General features: G+C 44.7%; 7 protein-coding genes across 7 annotated transcripts; 3 read left to right on the top strand and 4 right to left on the bottom strand.

Annotated features, from left to right (window-relative positions):
• Positions 1-832: 832 nt before the first annotated feature.
• L203_102731 (uncharacterized protein) lies at positions 833-2529 on the bottom strand (the record flags this gene model as incomplete). The annotated part of the gene is made up of 6 exons (XM_066212151.1): positions 833-1162; positions 1210-1896; positions 1945-2098; positions 2146-2312; positions 2358-2422; positions 2472-2529. 6 exons carry the CDS (start codon positions 2527-2529, stop codon positions 833-835), a joined length of 1461 nt encoding a protein of 486 aa, XP_066068248.1.
• A 139-nt stretch (positions 2530-2668) lies between these two features.
• On the top strand, positions 2669-3596 carry L203_102732 (uncharacterized protein; the record flags this gene model as incomplete). The annotated part of the gene is made up of 6 exons (XM_066212152.1): positions 2669-2709; positions 2757-2844; positions 2892-3158; positions 3229-3325; positions 3387-3524; positions 3574-3596. 6 exons carry the CDS (start codon positions 2669-2671, stop codon positions 3594-3596), a joined length of 654 nt encoding a protein of 217 aa, XP_066068249.1.
• A 24-nt stretch (positions 3597-3620) lies between these two features.
• Positions 3621-4624, bottom strand: L203_102733 (uncharacterized protein; the record flags this gene model as incomplete). The annotated part of the gene is made up of 3 exons (XM_066212153.1): positions 3621-3763; positions 3815-4522; positions 4567-4624. The coding sequence occupies 3 exons, from the start codon at positions 4622-4624 to the stop codon at positions 3621-3623; spliced, it is 909 nt and encodes a 302-aa protein (XP_066068250.1).
• A 419-nt stretch (positions 4625-5043) lies between these two features.
• L203_102734 (uncharacterized protein) lies at positions 5044-8347 on the top strand (the record flags this gene model as incomplete). The annotated part of the gene is made up of 6 exons (XM_066212154.1): positions 5044-5148; positions 5205-5278; positions 5333-5992; positions 6039-6158; positions 6203-8160; positions 8220-8347. The coding sequence occupies 6 exons, from the start codon at positions 5044-5046 to the stop codon at positions 8345-8347; spliced, it is 3045 nt and encodes a 1014-aa protein (XP_066068251.1).
• A 129-nt stretch (positions 8348-8476) lies between these two features.
• Positions 8477-11159, bottom strand: L203_102735 (uncharacterized protein; the record flags this gene model as incomplete). The annotated part of the gene is made up of 4 exons (XM_066212155.1): positions 8477-8626; positions 8677-9642; positions 9686-10782; positions 10829-11159. 4 exons carry the CDS (start codon positions 11157-11159, stop codon positions 8477-8479), a joined length of 2544 nt encoding a protein of 847 aa, XP_066068252.1.
• Positions 11160-11377: 218 nt separating this feature from the next.
• On the top strand, positions 11378-16503 carry L203_102736 (uncharacterized protein; the record flags this gene model as incomplete). Its single annotated transcript, XM_066212156.1, has 9 exons — positions 11378-11617; positions 11666-11712; positions 11760-13764; positions 13847-15211; positions 15257-15563; positions 15607-15697; positions 15741-15883; positions 15931-16427; positions 16477-16503. 9 exons carry the CDS (start codon positions 11378-11380, stop codon positions 16501-16503), a joined length of 4722 nt encoding a protein of 1573 aa, XP_066068253.1.
• Positions 16504-16776: 273 nt separating this feature from the next.
• L203_102737 (uncharacterized protein) lies at positions 16777-18994 on the bottom strand (the record flags this gene model as incomplete). The annotated part of the gene is made up of 8 exons (XM_066212157.1): positions 16777-16922; positions 16972-17256; positions 17311-17580; positions 17632-18219; positions 18263-18394; positions 18461-18601; positions 18651-18752; positions 18841-18994. 8 exons carry the CDS (start codon positions 18992-18994, stop codon positions 16777-16779), a joined length of 1818 nt encoding a protein of 605 aa, XP_066068254.1.
• Between the last annotated feature and the right edge of the window lie 57 nt (positions 18995-19051).

A 19051-nucleotide genomic window follows, 5' to 3' on the forward strand; every position in this document is an offset into this window, starting at 1 on the left:
TTCAATATCCAGAGCGACGGCGGCAGTAGGATTGCATGGGGGCCTCCCTCTGATTGTCACAATAGTATAAGACATTACAACTTCCCTCTGCCTTTTTGATTGTGATCTAGCGTTACTGGCAAATCAAAAAATCTCAAATTGTTTATTATATACCCTGAATTTATTGATCCATTGTTGACAAGAGCTGTGAGAGCTGCAACGGTAATGAATTTGCAGACCATGGCTTTCTTCTACATGAGAGTTGTGAAACTTGGGTTTATTACAATTCCTCGCTTTAGCTGTCTTTGTTTATTCCCATTACACATTTCTCAGTAAAATTTTACCTCATTCCAAGACCTAACCGATTCCTGACCACTATATCACTTTGAGATAATTCTGTCTTATTTCATTAAAAATAAGGACACTCAAGGCCTGAATAAACTTCTATACAGCAGTAAGCTGTAGCCAATAACGTAGCATATTATCGAAAAGGTGGCAGGTGGTAATGATAACAACTAAATGACCATTGATAAGCACATTTGGAACTGTGGGAGTCAGGGTTGAATAAACTGCCAGCTTGTTCAAGCTAATAATGACTGTAGGTTATTTTTAAAAATTGCATTTTGGTAAACGACCCTTTGAAGCGGCTTGAGATCGGGAATCGGCAGATATATGACAGAGTTGAGTAAGAAAACAGGAAGGGAATAGACAATCACACATATACTGGATATAATTACCTAAACGCACAAGTGAAATGAACGCTCATGATCATGCAAGAAAGACCTGGCACTATTGCTATTGTCCATATAAAGACATACATTAAAGTTTTTCGTTCACTTTTCTCTCCTTCTGGTCATAGTGCCGCATGTCGTGCCATGATTCTTTCATCCAACATCACAGTCCTCATCCAAACATCTTCTGTAAGCGTTGCATGAGGATATGATAATGCCATGATTCTGGCAATTATCATACGCCTTCTAAGAGTTGCTTCAGCATCTATAGAACTCGATTTGCGCTCCTGAACAAAATGTTCTTGGATAAATTGAGAGGTTTTCTCGGGGATTGAGAATCGGGAGGCGTGCATAGGAGACGAATAACGTGACAAATACGAACGCAAACCATCTAGAGAGGGCGCATTATTGGACGGCGAACCGTCTGCGATGATGGGGATGTCTACATCAAGCTGTAAAGCATCAGCAAATGTTGCAAATCGGGTACATGGGATCGTACTGGAAACAGAGACTTTCCCTGACCAAGTACGGCTATTCTAATGGCGCAATCCATCTTCAAGCCATCCATGTAAGGATACTCGTATGTTACGTTTTGATCCTTCAGACAATCCACTAACGCCTTCAAATTCTTCAACGCTCTTTCATTTAGGGCGCCACCATTCCCCATGCCGTCCTCTTTCACGACGAGAACAGTACCGTCTCCAAGTTGAAGAAGACCAGCTTCGAGACCATGTGTATCGGTCATACAGGGTAAAAAGCGATGAGAATGTAACAAGGAAATGGTGAGTGGAAGTAATACAACTCGAGGAGTGACTGCAGAAACGATCGAATGGAATTGAGATAAAGATTTCTCCCCTTCACAGCGAAATTTGATCGAAAGGGTGCCGAGAACAGGAAGGGAAACTGGACGAGAGTTGGGAGACGATATCAACAAAAGTAGAAGGTACTCGGCTGCTGTCTTGTCAGGTGGATCAAACGCGCCAGCCAGATAGTCCAAAAGCTCTTCTCTTAAATTTTCATCATTGGCTAAAATCTCGTGAGTAGGCTCGGTCTCAGACATAGACAAGACGTGTATGACAGGAACGATATCAGCCTCTTCAGGATCATAGGAAGGCATGGGACATGTAGAAACAAGTCCGACAAATTTGTGGATAGAAGCAGGTTTGAAAGTTACTTCGTCATAGACCTGAGGGCATCATTACGAATCCACTTTAAAAGCAAAGCTGATTCCCACCTTTAAGAGAGCTCCAAGATATTCCCCCTTACGATCAGGTAGCGGGTATTTTGAGTAAACAGAGCAAGGCAAAGATTTCGAAGCAATTGATAATTCTTGAATACCTTGAAAAAGATCATCTTCCTTCTTGGCCCATAATTGCTCTCCGGGTATTCTATGATCACTTAGCACTACATATAAAAGACCAAGAAGAGCACCAACTCAACTCCCCATCCGACCCATCTCTCTTTCAGTTTGCTCCAATCGATATTACGCCCTGGCTGGAACTCGCCAGGAAGATATACTTCCATCGGATAACCAGTGTCTTGTAACAGACACTGGAAGGACACAACTGATAAAGGGGACGAGGACTGGCTGAATGGTTCAATCTAAACCATGTCAGGCTTGTATATCTTGAGAAGGCTAATAGTTACAGAGGAGGGATTACTCATCTGATTTTTAACTCTTTGAATATGTTCATCTACGTTGACCTGCTCGTCTGATGGCTGCAAGTCAGATATGCCTTTCGAGTATGTGCTACACCTCACCTGTATCGAATTCATGTTCTTTAAGAGCTGTTTTGAGGATTTCTTCTATTGGCAACATATTATAAAGACAATGTCAAAAATTAAAGTTGATTTTGCGATTCATTAATGTTTTTCAAGGCGCGTGGTGGAGGGGCGGAAGTCGCCGCCATTTATTTACCATTCTTTCTTATTCATTCTTTTAACTTTCTCATATCACAATGGCTTTACACAAAAAAAAGGTTGTGGTAATTGGCATAGGGTAAGGTCTTTTTGGGATGAGTTTTCACTGACAGGTAGAGGGGCGAGCTGCTCTGGCAAAACTCTTCTAGCAAAGCATCTCTCTCGAGCACTACCCGGGAGTAGTACCATCATCCACCAGGACGATCTCTGTCCTGTAAGCAAATAGATCCCTTTTCGAGTTAATATAGCTGAGTGGAAAAGCCTGCGGAGAAGGTTCCATATTCGGACCAATATCCAGATCTGCAGGATTGGGATGATCCAGAGCATTGCATTCGATGGCCAGAGTTCCGGTCGCTTTTACGTCAAGTACGAGAAACCGGCAAAGTCGGTGATTACACATCTCATGACCATCTCAACAAGGAAAACAAGATCGGGGTTGATGAAAAAGTGTTTGAGAGATGCAAGCAGGAGCTAGACGATTTGCAAGAGGAGCAAAAGAGTCAAAGAGTAGAGTTGGTCTGGGTTATTGTAGATGGGTTTGTACTGTATTATGACAAAGTATGTCAATACATCTCAAGCACCAGCTAAACCATCTCAGGAAGTCGTTGACATGCTTGATATTTACATCTTCCTACATGTGCCTTACAGCCTTCTCAAGATTCGAAGAGAGCAAAGACAAGTATACGTCATGCAACGTGAGTTTGTGAATATGTAATGGTAGACTGATATTTATAGATCCTGATGATGCTGCTGCAGGAGGAGTTTGGGTCGATCCGCCTGGATACTTTGACAAGATCGTTTGGCCTGGATATGTCAAGGCTCACCAGGATGTTTTCAAAGATTTGAAGACAGGCGAGCTTGAGCTGTGCTGGGGACCCAAAGGTCGAGATTTACGTGTGATCTATCCAGAAGAAGGAGAAGAAGGAATGACTCAAGCATTCAGCAAGGGATGTGCTGCCATTATAGACGGCGTCAGAACTAGAAGAGGTGTCATTCTGCCTTGACACATAGTATGGTAGACCATCTTGATGTATGTACTCTAACAATCTGATTTGGATTGATATTTTCAAGCTCAAGTTGAGTGAAGTCTTCCAGTGTTGGGCTTTTGGGTAATCCAAGCTGCCCAAAGTCATCTAAAGGAGAAACATCAGTGGAGCTCAAATAGATGACGGATGTGGAGTTACTCGCTCCCCGCACGTATATCTTTTTTTCAGTTACGACTACTTCAAAATCGGAACCGACACCAGCCAGCCTAACAGCTTCATCTCCTACATCGACAAGTTCCATGTCAACCTTTGGAGCGAGCAAGTAGGCGTCTCCAGCCTCTGTCAAAGCCATGAAACGATTGGAGAACCCTTGGACGAGCTGTGTGACGCCGAGTCCTTCAAGGTCTTCATGCAGCTGAACAAAAACAGGACCTTCACAGTTACTTTTCAGATTGGGTGGAAGTCCGCGGATGTCATGCACCTCAAAGACATGAGGCATTGGCCCCGGAGAGAGGACAAAGACTCTGGACTCGGCAGCAAAGAGCTTTAAAGACGAATCGTTCTTTAAGAGAGGATGCGAGAGAGGACCAAACAGAGGCTTGTCGTTGAGCAAGTCTTGCAAAGATTCAAAACGATAGACGCCATCACCACCTATCTCTTTCAGCCAAAGAACACTCTTGTTCCACTTACGCCTATAGGCATATACATCGCCCAAGCCCGTCATTGCGGCGTCATCCCATGTCTTGCAAGACTTGGTATTTTTGTTTGAGGGATATACATGTCCATCTTGGCCCAGAAGAGTTGTTGGCTCATTAAAACTGATGAATTTTCCAACGGGCTGACTGTTAAAAATCGTTTCCAACAAAACCGGATCGTTGCCCCATTTCTGTAGTTTGCCCTCTACATCTAATAGATATTCAGCATGAGAATATTTTTGGACAAGGACCAACCTTTTGCTATGGTACATGTCCAACCATGCCATAAAATTTCTCGACAATCTCCTGCCATAGCTGTTATATCTGTTGGCGACACGAGTATGCCCTCATCTGTCACTACATCACTCAGTTGTTGACCAATGTTACTGCCAAAAGCCAAGTACCGAAGGGCAGGCATGAGTCGTGAATGAAAGAAAGGTGAAACCTCTATGTCAATGACTGTTTGCGATAGCACTCGCTGTTCTTCTTGACTGCTTTTAAAAGCAATATGCCTATAAAAGAATGGATTGAAATCATGAATTATCAGTTGTATTCCATAACAAACATTTTCTTAATTATTATCAATAATTTCTAATCGCTGGAGATTTTCTAATCTCAGGCACATGCATCTGTATATTTTTACAAAAATTATCTCCGTAGTTAAATAGAAATAATTCTATTTATGGTTTTACAATTAACTTTCCATCTTGAAATGCCATCATAGAAGCTATAATGACGGTCACTGGCTCTATTTCTGCAAAGATTGCGGCTTCTTCCTATGTTCCACCATACAAAGCAACTACGTCTTTTGCTCAGTCACCAGATGTCACTGGGTCTGTTACGAGTGCACTGCCAGTAAGTTTATGGGTATTGGGTTATGCTGATACTCATAGGTGGATCCTACCATTTCCACGGGACTATCAGGTGCCCCATATACAACGGCCTATCTAGAGGCTCATAGGATGAGGTAAATTTGAGTTAGTAACTTTTGCTTACCTATTGTTAGTTGGCCTTCTTACAGATATGTCTACATAATGTGGTTCATTTTTGCAGCTATCGCTCTCTTATATGCCATTTCGCATCATATACGGCTATCTGGTGGCTCGCTGGGTGCGATATATACGAAATGGGGTATAAGAAGAAAAGCTTTTGGACGCCCTTCAAACGGAAGACGAGGAATGGTTCTCCCCAGCAACAACATAATGGTTTCAATCGCTATTCTTGTCGCTATACCTGTGGCGCTTACCCTGGTAGGGCCCGATTACGTCAAGCCAAACTTATCTGTATTTAACTATACGAAACGTGCTTTTGTCCCTTACACCATCAACAAGGCGTTCTGGACATCGGGAAACAGGTTTGGCGACATGGCCTTCGCCTTGATACCACTAGTTGTGCTTTTCGCTCTCAAAGCTCCCCCTTTTGCTGTGTTTTGTCTACGCCCTTTCACTCATCTCTTTCATGATAAGCTCGTCTTATTTCATCGCGTTGCCGCTTGGCTCGTTTGGGCAATCACGACGGTGCACGTCATCTTGTGGACTATCCAGCTCTTCAAGGATCAACACGACGGCAAGGCTGTTTGGTTCACTATGTGGCGTAACTACCGTTTCGTATTTGGCTGCATTGCCTACGGACTGATGACGGCCCTCATGGTTGCTAGTCTCAAGCCCGCAAGAAAACATGCGTACGAAGTAAGTCATGAATTCCTCCGCACACAGCTGATGTTGTAGTTTTTCTATATCGCACACGTTATTCTGGTCTGCGGCACGATTGTTTGTTCTGCCATTCATCACCCGGTGCTCTGGTGGTGGATGGCTGCAGCGCTCATTTTATGGGCTGGCGAAAGGGCAGTGCGTCTGGTGCGTATGTGGCATATTAATGGGATTTTCAAAAGGAGGAGCAAATACGACGCTCTTATCCCTGGAAAACCGTACGATGACAAAACATACCATTTGCAAAGTTTGTTGCAAAGCAACCCATACATGAGCTCTCAATATGGCGGCAATTATGTTGGTAAAAAATTGCCTCCTGTAATTACTGTGGAAGAAGGTCCAACAAGTGACTTCAACATGAGTCGTTCGTCAACGATGAACACCAAAGATGTCCCACATTCAAGTGGTCATGGCTACGATGATGACTTTATACGGCCTCTGGCCGCATACGATGCGCAAAATGACGAACAGTCATACTCTCCAATGATGATCAATCACGAGCAAGTCAATTCAATTTCTCCTGTCGTCCACAATTCACCCGCTTATCCCCCAATTATCATACCTTTGGGCTATGCCCAGGCACAGCTTCTTCCTTCTCGCACCGTACGATTAACTATCAGGGTCGCCAGACCATTCAGCTGGGCTCCGGGTCAGAGTGTACTACTTTACCTACCCGAGATCTCTCGATTTCAGTCTCATCCGTTTACAATCCTTAATAATGGTCCGGCAGAAATTGTATTACTTGTGAAGGCGCGTAAAGGTCTCACAAAGAAGTTGTTTGAGCTGGTGAGAAAGCGTACATTAGCCGCCATTGAACTTCATGCCCAAGACAAGCGTATCTCTCTTGCCTCCTTGCGTCCAGGTAATGGAGAGTGTCCTATGAACGTACCGCCTATCTTCCTCAAAGCACAACTTGATGGACCAATGGGCTCTTCAGAACGTGTGAGATGGAAAGAACATTCAACAGTGATGATAGTCTGCGGTGGATCAGGCGTGAGCTTTGGTGCATCAATCTGTGAATATGTATGCGAAACTATAAAAAACAGAATCGGCAAAACACAGAGAGTCCGATTCTGTTGGGTTGTGCGGGAATATGCCGAAATTGCATGGGTGGCTGGACAGTTGAGAAAATGTCAAGATATGATTTCTGCAGATCAGCTGCAGATTGACATCTTTGTGACTAATGGGAAAAGAACAAAGGACGATTTCGCCCCGCCAAAACCAGTGTTTACGCGAGCAATGCACTCGAGAACCAATTCATATGACTCGGCTGCGAGTGAAATGAGTACAGATACACATACAGATAGCGATGAAGCAGTAGACGCTACGCTTCAAGATAGTTATGCTGATATTATTGATCTGACAAACTATGAAGACGAGGAAGACATCGATGATGCAATTGAGAATCAGCTTTCGAGCAAGTTGGAAAATCAAGGCAAGTTGAGACGAGCCCGGTCACGAAGAGTTGCCACAGGCGGACGATTAGCCAAACCCAAGGCTGCCCAGACACAAACACCCTCTTACCCTCCCACCCAACTTCAATCACAGTACGACCTACCTGATGAACAACACTATTTATCAACATACTCTGACCGGCATGTCACACATGACAACGGATTAAACTCTATCCATGATATTCAACCTACCAAAGCATCCAAATCATACGCCGTCTCACCGATATTGCCTGAGCCCATATTTACACAGAATCAATCAATGTCATCGCCTAGAGAGTCATGGGAGCCTTATGCGAAGAGGTTGTCAACGAAATCAATGGTGGAATCAGCTTATAATTCGTATGATCCTTTTGCAGGGTTGGCTCATAGCGGAAGGAGCGGGGGACATCTATATAGTCCGTCTATCACTCAATCAGTCTTGGAGGATACGCAATCTTTTACAGACGACTCTGTGCGAAAATTTCCTGTCCGAGACTCATTTTCACAAACATCTAGAACCCAAAGTATGGTTTTGCTACAAAATATGGACCAGGGCGATCCTACAGGTGATGCAGGATTTTGGATTGATGAAGCGGATTATGCGGCAATGAGTAGATTGAGCGAGATGGCAAGGGTGGGCAAGCCAAAACTATCAATTGTGTTAGAAGAAGAGATAGATTTGGCGAAGGGAAGTTTGATTGTAGCAAGTAAGTTTTTTTTGGCATCGACTCTGGTGGTTCGTTTTTCGTCTGACAAGTCAATTTAGCTTGTGGTCCAGTGACACTCAATACAGTGGTGCGAAACCTTGTGTCGAAACATATATCTCCCTCTCGTATACGCCATGGAGACAGGCGTGGACATGTTGTAGTATATAGTGAAGATTACGAGGGATAAGCAAACAAACAGCCATAGATAAAAGGCATTATATAAGCCATTTCAGATCCAATATTCTTAGCATGCATGAGACACGTTAATATTATATGAAGTCATACAACAAATCTCCAGATCTTTAGACACCACAAATCACTTTTTTTTCGATCTTGTTGAAGAGCATGGCGCAGAGACAGGTTCTTCGCCATCATAAAACACAGCCGTTACAACAACTCGCTGCCTCTTGAGATTCTCGATGGGTTTGGTGGAGTCCAAGGCATTACCATACTCATCCAGAGGTACCTATGAAAGCGATTAGTGTGTTTCAAATAGACAAAACATTTCACACTCACTTTAAATTTGATACAACTCTTGCCCATTACCTTTTCCCTATCGGCCCTTTCCTGCTCCGTACTTACTGATGTTAACCCGTCATCTCGAATGACCATCACCTCTGTATCCCATCTTAGTCTTTTCCCATCCTGTTCCTCTAGTTTGGTTCGTTTGACAGGCCGATCAGAACTTGTGTATTCATAATCACTCTCATCTCCCGGAGCTCTTCTCACTTGCATTTTAGCGACCACGGGCTGTTGATCCTTAGGATTCGATCCCATCCGTCGTTTGGCCCGATCTTCTCTGCTCTTTTTCTTTTCCAGCTCATCTTTCTCCTCAACGGTGCGAATCTTGGATGTAGGGCTGGGAGGTCGTGGGCCAGGTTGACGTATGACTTTGCGATCGATAGCGCAGTGGTACACTTGGTTTTTTGCAGTATTTCGAGCAGTAGCTGTTCTAAGTTGTTTCTGGGTTAAAGGAGGCGTTGACGTGTATGTAGTCGAGAGGGCTTTGACGGATACTTCGGGACTAGAAGTAGTTATTGAAAGTTTTGTACATATTGAGCGTTTAGCTCGAGTAGATCGTCGCGGAGAGGAACAAGGAGATCCTAAATATTCCGTAGTGAATTCGGTGTGATGTTCATTGACTGAACCTGATCTTGAAGGCCTTGAAGTTAAGGACGAAGGACTAGAATGAAGAACTTTCTCTGTAGATTGTTTTATTGAGCTGGCCGGTCGTCTCTCTTCAACATTCTCAGGCCCTGCAACACCTTTTTTGACTTCTGTTATGTGGTCAGCAGACTGTGTTTGATTCATGACGGTAGCTGAGAAAGAGGCGATAACTGGAATCGGGACGCGTGATGGTGGCGGAGCTTTCAAAGACACACCAGCTATAGGAGAAGAAGCTGTACAATTTACGGTGAGTGCCTTCGACCTTATGCCTTGGGACGCTTGTCTCGGAGTGTCAAATTTGAAGGGTGTTCCAAGCTGTGTTATTATTAGCATTATTACGCCATTCAACATTGCTTACCTTTTTAGGTGTATGTACTTCGCCTAATACTACAGACTTTCTGAATACGCTTTGTCTGGCCGGCGATCGGAAAGCAATCCTACTCATTGACATAGGAGAAGGTTCTACTCCACCAGGAATATCTAGACCGTTATGTATGGATATTGCTTGAAGAGCACGGAATGGCTGGCCTAGCCCATGTTTCGCCTGGGCGACATTCTGGAACTGTTGCATAGACGCAGGGCACGGTATAAGTTGGGAAGGAGGATGGGATAATGATTGTGAAGATGCAGGCCGTTTGAGAGGGATGGATAATGGCGGCGGAGGCATGGGGGGTTTGGTAAGATGGGCTTTGGGTCGTGGCAAAAGTGTTTTGTTCTGAGATTTTGAATTTTTAACTGAAACAGTTGGCTTGGGAATGACCTTCTTGATAGGTCGAGGTTCAGGCCTGAATTGAGGTCGCGACATCGATGGATTGCACGTAGATGAGGCAGATAGGTGACCAGTTTGTGCCCTCTCGTCAAAGATTTTGGCTGCTACCGATAACTCTAGACCTGAGCAAGACGGAGCACTTGATTGGCTTAGAGTCTTTCTTACATTCAATGCCGAATCCAGCTGAGTTTTGATTACTTTTCTCATCTCAGTTGATCTTTTTGTATTAAGGCCGTTTGTCGCGGGACGTTTTGCAACAGTAGACGATTTTAGCATCTTCGCTCCACGTTCTATCAAATCATTTGAAGCAAGTGTTGGTCGAGATGGAGTGGACCAGATCGGTGGTCCCTTCGGTTTTGTGGGGCTTTCTAGGTTTGCGAGCTGGACTGTGGTCATCTCGATTGGGGGAATATTGTAGATGGGCGATGGAGGAAGGTCTCTACATGGAGAACCTGTATCGGCACAGATAGATGCAAGATAATGAGGCATAGGGGGTATAACGACGACGCCACCTCTTGCGACTTCTAAAGGGGAAGTGATATTCAAAAGGGAAGACTGGATGGGTGTAAGAGTGCTACTGCCCAGCTCTTCCAAAACGCATCGCCCTAGTGGATCCAAATGATTTGATACAAGATCAATATCCTGATCTGCGAAGTCCGATAGTTTTAATCCTCCCATATCCAGCTCTACATCTAACATCTGTCAGGATCGTTGCTTGGTATGACTGCTTACCTTTCTCGCCATCCAATACTAGACTCTCTGGAGTCATAGTCGGCTCTTTAGGCCACACAGCATCTGTGGCCCATTGTATATTACTGATGGGCAACGGCATATTTTCCTTGTCGCTTTCAGCTTCATCCGATTCCTCAGCGCTGGATAAGTGGAGCGAGTCAAAGACAGTTGTGAAGTTGGATGGCCTCTCTTTCCTCCTTATCTTTTCCAATTCCTCCATTCTCGCGGCGAGCTCAGCCTCCTCTGACTTGTGCTTTCCAAAGAAAACTCCTGCCTCGTCGTCATCGGATGAGTCACCTATGGCAGGGTCATATTCTGAACAAAGAAGCATAACGCACGATAGTGAAGAATAAACAAACAAAAACAACATTGTTTGGCTGGAAGAGGTTGAGAAAAATGCCACGTCACGATAACCACATGGATTCACACTTCACATTCACTTTTGACGCTTGGACCTCTTTTGGCTTTTTCTATATAAAGCACTGGCTATTGGGTTGCCATCCGCACCGAGATTTCGCGCCGCCGCGAAAACTGGCCTTCTTCAAAAAAATGGAGTCCGAAATTCCTGCGGGCTATTCAGAGAGCTCCTTCCAGCTGCGCTCACCAAGCAGGCAGCGTCTTCTCAGCTCGACGTCAATATCGTCGATGAGCTCGTCGCCTCGAGGAAGGAGAGCGCCGGCGCCAGCAGCACTAAACCTTAGCCCAGGCGGCGAACGAAGCAGATATTATGCGGAACTCGGTCACGGAAGCAGCTATACCCCTAAAAACGCCAGAGTAGTCACCGAGCCAGTAAGTATATGTATTGTCGACGTGTTGGTGAGCGCTCATCTCCGCCAGCCGTTGCACTTTCGATCGCCGCAAGAACTTCCAGGACCTGTTGGGATGTATGTGGAGTGATTATGCAGTGACAGAGCATTGCTGACGAGATCAGCTCTCAAATCCCTCTTCACAATGCGTCGTTACATCCATCACGTATAGACCGTCGGGATCTTGTAGGCGTCGGTGAACTGTCTACCCCGCGCTGGCAGGGCCATGCTGAGCAGCCGCGAGCTCGGGATGTGCTGCCAATGCCCCAAACGCCAGCACATGTGGATATGACAGTTAGACAACGGTCCAACTCTGCTGTGCAAACACCGCCCAGGTTACCCATCAAATCTCCAGCAAGGCAGCAGCCAGGCGAGGCATCAACTGCGCCGGCTTCCGCTACAGCGAATGACTCCTTGTTTTCATTGGCATCTCTAGCGCAATTCAGTTTTGATTCCGGAATGGAGACGTCTCTTGTAGCCTCACTTGCCAACCTATCCACAAAGCCCGTCGTGAATGAAGATGCACAGAAAGGCATCTTCCCGCCGCATATAAACACGACGATTCCGCCTTCACCTGGTAGTGCTCGTTCAAGAATATATGCTCGACGACAGGAACGAGAGCGGGCAAGTACAGGGGCAACTTATGTCAATTCTGTCTCCCAGCCTCCTTCTTCTGCTGATTCACAAACACAATCGTTTCGCGCAGGACGCGAAACAAGTCACAGAACTCCTCCAAATCCACGCCACAGCTCGTCTCACGACATTATCAAACAATTTGCTGTAAATTTCTCGCATCTTCCCCCTAGTCCTTCGTCAGCATCTATCGATCAGTTCTTACGGCAAAGTGGATCAGTGAACAACATTTCAAGTACCCCTCCAGCGAGTGCTTCCACGACTACGTCTTACTTTGGTGGTAGAAGTCTACAACGTGAGGACTCGCAAAAATCTCAAAAGCAGAAAGCAACGACCTCTAAAGCAGGGGATAAATTTGATCCTAATATCCAAGAGGCACTGAGGAAACTCGATGGACTGGCTACAGCTAAACATAGAAACAGATCAGGCTCTGTAGCTATCAGATCCACGTCTGGTACCCCACCAGATAGTGATTCTGAGAAGAGAATGTTATCCAAGGCTACTAATAGCTCATTTAAAGATACTGAATCTTTAATGAGCAACTGGGTTGACCTCAACGATGATATACCTGCAATTCCCATTTCACGGGGTCGCGCCCAACCAAAACGAGAGTCTGCATCATCCGCAAGTATTGTCGGTACCCCTACGTCTCGAGACTCTCATTCGCTACCTACTACAGCTACGACCTTATCATCTACTGATATCGGTCTTAAGACTAGAAGGACCAGTACCAGTAGTGATCTGTTGGCACAAGGTGTCAACACAGAACATAAGCAGGAGGAGGCAGAGGAGAATGTGCCGCCAGTGCCACCTTTGCCGCAACTATACGTTAACAAAAAACAAGGATTGTCTGTCAACACATCCGTTTCTGGCGCATCCGATGGTTCAATGCATCTAACAACTTTCGTGCCAATGCACGAGTCTACGCTGGCATCTACAATTCCTCCACTCGATTCGACATCGCCCTTAACGTTAGCACCACAGCCCAAAATGCAAAAGAAGTGGTCTTTTTCTTCTGCGCTCAATCTTAAACCAACGCCATCTCCTGTACCATCCACTGACGACATCACTTCTGCAACGCCTAGAAGTCCGCAGACACCATGGTCTGACGTTAACAAAGGCGAGATGTTTTCTTCTGACTTTATGCAATCAGAAATAGAAACACCCCCTTATAGCGCTACAATTAGCGCAACTCCACATGCACCTCCCGTCAAACCCTCTGCTAACAGCAAACGCCTCACGCCCTCATCCATCCCATTTTTTCGTCGTTCATCTTCTTCATTTCATCCAAAATTGTCTCAGCCACAAGTACCTGAATCACTAAAGCAGTCGGAAAAGATCGAAAAGAGTACTCCGGCTACTCAACGGAAATCAGTGCTTGGGATGCATCTACCGAGTATGTTAAGGGGGAGCGCTTCAAAACGGGGACTAGCAGGATTACAACAACCTACCGCTAAAGAAAAGGAGAAGACTGAAATACAGGATACAAACAGTAGAGTATCCTATGGCAGTACAGGTTGGACTGGAAGAAAGCGTGGAAAGGTGAGTCTCAAAATGACATACAGTTGCTGATAGATAGACACTATCGATCTCTGGAGACTTGCCTAAACCAACAATACCGGCGTTGAAACACCAAACTTCGGCGGATAGTACGCTCAGCGGCAGCCGTGCTTCGGCAGTCTCCAACAAGTCAGATATAACGATTAGTGACTCAAGCGCGTTTGATCGTCTACCTGCCATTGTGGGCTCCCCCGCTCGGCCTATTGAAGGTCCGAGGTACTCCAACTCCCCAAGAAATCTGCCATCAGCGACACCAACAAAAATACCTAGAATGACGAGACTTGCACCCTCGCCTGCGACGATTAGTACCAGTACAAGCTACAGTATGCCACCGCCAGTTGTTCCGACTCATAGGAAGACAAGTAATACTGTGATTGGAAGTGGAAGTGAGGAACAGAGATTAGAGATGCCGGTTTCGGAGTTTGGAATGGTGGAGAGCGTACCTTTAACACCTCGCCAGTCCTCATCAAGTGCTCAGCGCGCGCATCTTTTAGCGTCCATGTCAGTCAGGCAGCAAGGAACCCGCCGATCGACTAATCGCCCATCGGACCCACCACGCCGAGAATTACCTGCTACTGTCGCGCCGCCTTCACGTAGGCAATTACCAAGGCCTCCATCATCTACAGTAACAGCAATGACGCTATCAGCAAGTGCAAAACGTGCAAGTAGAGAGTTCAAGAATAGAAGAGAGTCAAAAGAGCCAGAAGGGATTGTATCAGGAAAGAGCTCACCTATCAAACCTTCAAAATCTCTCCATTCTGGTATTGCTCCGCCCTCAACCGTCTCAAGGTTGCCCTCGTCACATTCAGCCGGTGCAGCCGGTGCAAATTTTCGGAAATCTTCATTCGCTGAATCTCCGTCTATGATTCCGGCAGATGATGAAGAAATCAGTGGTGATGCAGAGATGGAGGCATATCTGAAAAAAAGACGCGAGAGGGCTGCGACAAATAAAAAGGATGATCTGGTAGATGTCAATGAGTTCCCAGAAGATATTCCGCCAGCAGAGCCTATCACACAAAGAAAGTTTATCACGAAGAATCTGGCCAAAATGTCAGATCAAGAGAGGAAGGAGGTGCTCGACTTTGATCTCATTTATTACAGTCCTTCCCCTGGCAAAATAATCCGGCAGTCGCAGCACAATGTAGCTATTTATAATTATGGATACGACGATGAACGGGGAGACTATCTTGTGGTCGAGGGCGATCATTTGTGTTATCGATATGAGGTGGTAGGTGTACTGGGCAAAGGATCCTTTGGACAGGTAGTACAATGTAGAGATCACAAAACTGGAAGATCGGTGGCAGTTAAGATCATTAGGAACAAAAAGAGGTTCCATGCTCAAGCATTAGTCGAGGTTAAAATTTTGCAGCAGCTGGTGGAATGGGTAAGTAATTGTTTAATACAAAAAGCTGTGACTAAGTGCGTGCAGGACCCGGAAGACAAGCATTTCATGGTTCGTATGACGGACCACTTCTCATTCCGTAACCATCTTTGTATTGTTACGGAGCTCCTCAGCATCAATCTTTATGAACTCATCAAAGCCAACCAGTTTGCTGGTTTTACAACAGTTTTAATACGGCGATTCACCACGCAGATGCTAGCATCTCTACAACTGATGAGGTCGCATAGAGTCGTACATTGCGATTTAAAACCAGAAAACATTCTGCTTTGTCATCCCGCGAAGAGTGCAATCAAAGTGATTGATTTTGGTAGTAGTTGTCTGGAAACAGAAAAAGGTAAGTGAACACGCGTAAGTCGCTCCTGCTGATGATGTTGCAGTCTATACATATATCCAATCTCGATTTTACCGAAGTCCTGAAGTCATATTGGGCATGAATTACGCAATGGCAATCGATATGTGGTCTTTAGGGTAAGTTCTTTTAAATAAAATTAAGTTATGCTGACAAAATCAGCTGTATTCTTGCCGAGCTTTATACTGGTGTCCCTATTTTCCCAGGAGAAAATGAACATGAGCAATTAGCATGTATCATGGAGGTTCTCGGTATGCCTGATCATTACATTATCGAAAAAGCTTCTCGCCGTAAAAATTTCTTTGGTTAGTCTTATCAATGCTCCAGTCGAAGAAATACTGACCTGCTCAAGATGCTACCGGTGCTCCTCGACCATTTGTCAATGCTAAAGGTCGCCGTCGCCGTCCAGGTACTAAAACTTTAGCGAATGTCCTCAAGTGTGATGATGAGCTCTTCGTTGACTTCATTGCTCGATGTTTAACTTGGGACCCCGACAAGCGAATGAAACCACAGCCCGCAATGCGTCATCCATGGATCCTTGCTGGCCGAAAACGATACGCACCTACACCAGTCAGAGATAAGACAGCCTTTACAGACTATTCTTCTAGGTTATTTGGAAGCACACATACATCAACGAAGATAGGTGCAAAAAACTTGGGAGAATTGGGAGAATTGGCTACACCAAGTGGGAAAAGGGGTGACAAAGAAAAGGGCAAGCTTTTGATATCATCTCCTGTGCCATTGAGGCAGCCTCATCATTCATCGACTGCTTCGACTTCAAGGATAGCACCAACTACGGCCTCATCAAGATTGTCACAGCAAGCTACCATTAGAAATGGCTCATTTAATGTAAGGCTTTCTGTATTATGTTAAGTGTTTTGGCTAACACGCTTGATAGAATAGTACTAAACTCAGCATTGGCTGAAATTTACGACATGCGTTCTTACTCTACTTCTCCCTATTTTTGGTATCTACTTAAACATTTCACGAGTTTACATGTGTATTTAGCATAACGATAAGGCCTTTTTAGCATTTTATCTATCTATTCATCGTGTCAAATAGGAACGGTCGACATCCCTTTTTCTTTCTGACCCATTACTGGCTCCGGTCATATCATGATGTATATTTGGTGTTCACACTTTGGTGCATGAATGTCAAGCTTGATAGGCGAAAGAGATCTTAAACCCAAAAATAGGCCCTATTCTGGTTGTCTCAATAATTTTGAAAGCGTGTCAGCATTACCCTTCAATTCCTCAGCAATATCATCTGTACTGTCTACCAGCATCGTTTCTAAAATCTCTTTGCCACTTCCACTAACTCTTTCTAAGAGCATTTTCTCTTTGACTGCGCATGATCAACTGTCATTTCACAATGCATCTAGGGCTTGACTCACCAATTTCGATTGAACCAGTCATCGCTAGCAAGGCCAGACCTAAGATCGCTTCATGGCGAAGTAGAGGATACTGGCATGCATTCACAAACATGTCCACCATCAATGCTGCGATCCGACCATCTTTAAACAATTCTCGCTCTGAGGGGCTGGCGTCTTTTGGGATATTTTTCACACTATTCACAAAAATTCGCGTACCCTCGTACTTGATAGCAGGATCGTCTGTACGCTCCAAGAAAATCAAAAGGTCATCTTTGTACTTGGACAAAAGTTGAAAAGATATCTCGGCTGTGTAGACATTATGAGACATATGTAAGAGTCGCTATTGCATCTCTGACTCACGTTGATTCTTGCAGAGATGCTTGAAAATCACCACCGCTCCTCCTTGAACCGATTGCAAAAGATCTTTTTTAGGAGACCAAATGCCTATGGCGACCATCTCATCAAGTATTCCACTCTGGAATAGAATTTTTTTGTTACGTTCTGGAATGGATAAATTTTTGAGAACGCCTACTAAGGCATGCTGGGTAGAATCTGGTGTATCTAACTTGAACAGTCTTTTCAATCGAGAAAGGAAAGCGTCTTCTAGAAGGAGTCTTTCTGCACTTCTGTCTTGAGGATCATAGTTAGAAAAGTGTGTTTCAAGAAGAAGCGTAAACTTACCATCAATGACACTGTTCCCAAAACTAAGTAATGCGCATTCTAGGAGGTCCTTTCGTTCCCAAACTTCATTATTATATAGCCATCGACGCATGCGAGCCCAGAATCTCTCTGCATTAGGGCAAGACGAAAGCTCGTTGCTAATGGCAACAGTGCCATGAATCAGAAATGCTTTTGCCGCTCGAAAGGATTCATGGAACGGCTCTTTCTCACCGCTATCTTCAGCTGTGTTATTCTCTTCATCGTTTGAATCTTTAGTATATGAAGCAGTCCACGAATCAGGCAGCTCTGAGAATTCCAAAACATCCATGATAATGTCCAAAGGATGTTTTTCCATCACTTGATTGGTTTTTGCAATGGTTTGCAACAAAAACGTCGAATCATTTGCGAGTTGTTGGCAAAGAGGTGATTGCGACGTCAGAATAATTTCGGTAATCTGACAAGAGGAATGTATTATTCTCAATAGCTCTTCAGGGTATTCGAGAGTTTCCAACCAAAGCAATGGCCCATTCCAAGATACTAGTGCCGCAAGAGGGCTCATAAGATCAATTATAGAAGCCTTGTCAAGAGCGACTACAGATTCAGGCCCATCTATTTTTTTCAGCACAATCATTCGAAAAACAGACATATTCACCATTAGAAAACACAAAGAGCAGTACGTCCCAAATCCATTGGGCAACATTGAGATCGACAGAAGTCTGTTCAGAAGGGGAGCATATGTATCGAAGATAGGTCGCTCCCATGAGACACAATACTCGAAGGTTATCTTGACGACGTAAGGATGCGATACAAGTTTCTACTTGTCAGCTTAGCAACTAGATTGGAGACTTACTGTTTTCTTGTATGATCATGTTGTAAAGCCCGGCTACCAAGGCTTGATCACAACGATGTGGGCGAAGACTTTGTTGAAAGAAAGCCAGTGAAAGAACGGCATCGATGTAACCACATTTGGCAAGTGTTTCGCTATTGATGTCTATTTCTTGTGAGCAAAAGAATAACATTGATCAACTCGACCGAGTTACCGCTTTCCACTACTAAATTTGCGCCCACTCTTCCAATTTGCATTATCAGGTCATTAAGTATATCGACGTCTTGATTCAACCTGCCTGAAGCTTGAAGCAGATCTACCAGCAGGCATGGCAGGTTTGTTGCACCAAGAGGAGACCTCAAGGTTTCTAGTATATCAGCGCAAAACTGATTTTTGATACTTACCATCTCTCAAAGCTAAAGCCAGCTGATCCAAGACTTTCACAAGCTCTTGCTGAATAACCACCGATTGAGAAGTGATGTTTTCAGTGGCTAGTTTCGAGCTGATTTCACCTATTCGATCTATCTTTGCTTCCCATTCAGCGATTATCCCCGCCATGGCGATAGAATAGCGGTTTAAAATGTTTATAAAGAATGTGAATAACAGAGGCTTCAT

Source organism: Cryptococcus depauperatus, chromosome 3 (assembly GCF_001720195.1).
Source record: "Cryptococcus depauperatus CBS 7841 chromosome 3, complete sequence".
Lineage (NCBI taxonomy): Eukaryota > Fungi > Basidiomycota > Tremellomycetes > Tremellales > Cryptococcaceae > Cryptococcus > Cryptococcus depauperatus.